Raw genomic sequence first — 977 nt, forward strand, 5'->3', positions numbered from 1 at the left:
TTTTTGAAGTTTCATAGATCGCGTGTCAGTGCGATTGACAGACTCGGTATCTATATTACTATCCAAAATCTCGTATTAGTAACTCGATATTTTAAAGAATATATTTTATAATACAATTTATATATATATATTTCACTTGTTATATTTTATCTATATTTTTAATAATATATTTTTAATAATTTCGTTCTAGAAAATATTGATTCTTCGTTCATAACGTTTGGAAAAATTGAATATGGATCATGGAAAAAAAAAGAAATCGAACCAATCAAGAGAAAGACATTCTCTCCTCTTCGAGTGAAAATAATCTCTCCAAATGTCTGCCTGCTTTCAGATATTGCAGCTGCAAATGAACGACTACAAGTACCACTATCTCTTCACAACTTTCGTAAGTACACTCGGCCCGAGGAAGTGGATCCACGCGTCTCGAAAACGCGATCCATCTCTGTGTTCCAGGATATCGAGACCTTCGACCTCGAGGACTTCAAGTACAATTTCGTCAATATCACTGCCTTCCGTCTGGTCGACGCGGAGGACGTCGGTGTGCGGGGTATCCTGAGGGACATGGAGCGATATCAACCGTCCGGGAATACGATTCTCAACAAATCGAGAGTTATACAGGTGGGTAAAAAATTTCCGTGTCATCGAGAATCTCTTCTTCCCTGCAGAGAGACGTGAAGAGGTCCTCGCGTGATGTTTGCGCGATCTGTTATTGCACTCCTTTCGATATATTCGCGCGCCATCGATTTTTATCCGAATATAGGTTGCATCTGTTTGCAAAAAGGTTGGATAGTCAATAGTCACGATTGTTCACTGACTATTGGATGACTTCTGGAGAAATTGTTGCAAGAAGTATAAGAGCGATGAATAAATAGATGGAGTATAAATTCGTCCATATTTTTATAAAAATTACAGAAGTTATATTTTTTATAAGACTGATGTCGTATTTTAAATTAAATCAACGAGTTATCAATTATTCG

The 977-nt window shown here is 37.1% G+C and overlaps 1 protein-coding gene across 8 annotated transcripts in view; it reads left to right on the forward strand.

The window, feature by feature from the left end:
* Positions 1-977, forward strand: part of LOC102677513 (glutamate receptor ionotropic, kainate 2-like) — a 124,989-nt gene that overhangs the window by 65,886 nt on the left and 58,126 nt on the right. For all 8 annotated transcript variants that reach the window (XR_004149886.1, XR_421222.2, XM_006612206.2 and 5 more), the window contains 2 exons: positions 332-385; positions 454-618. Coding sequence is in view for 6 of the 8 variants with exons in the window: in XM_006612206.2 (XP_006612269.1) it covers positions 332-385; positions 454-618 (219 nt within the window). In the remaining 2 variants the exon portion in view is untranslated. The remainder of the gene's footprint in view (positions 1-331; positions 386-453; positions 619-977) is intronic.

The sequence above is a fragment of the Apis dorsata genome, unplaced genomic scaffold (assembly GCF_000469605.1).
Source record: "Apis dorsata unplaced genomic scaffold, Apis dorsata 1.3 scaffold_99, whole genome shotgun sequence".
Lineage (NCBI taxonomy): Eukaryota > Metazoa > Arthropoda > Insecta > Hymenoptera > Apidae > Apis > Apis dorsata.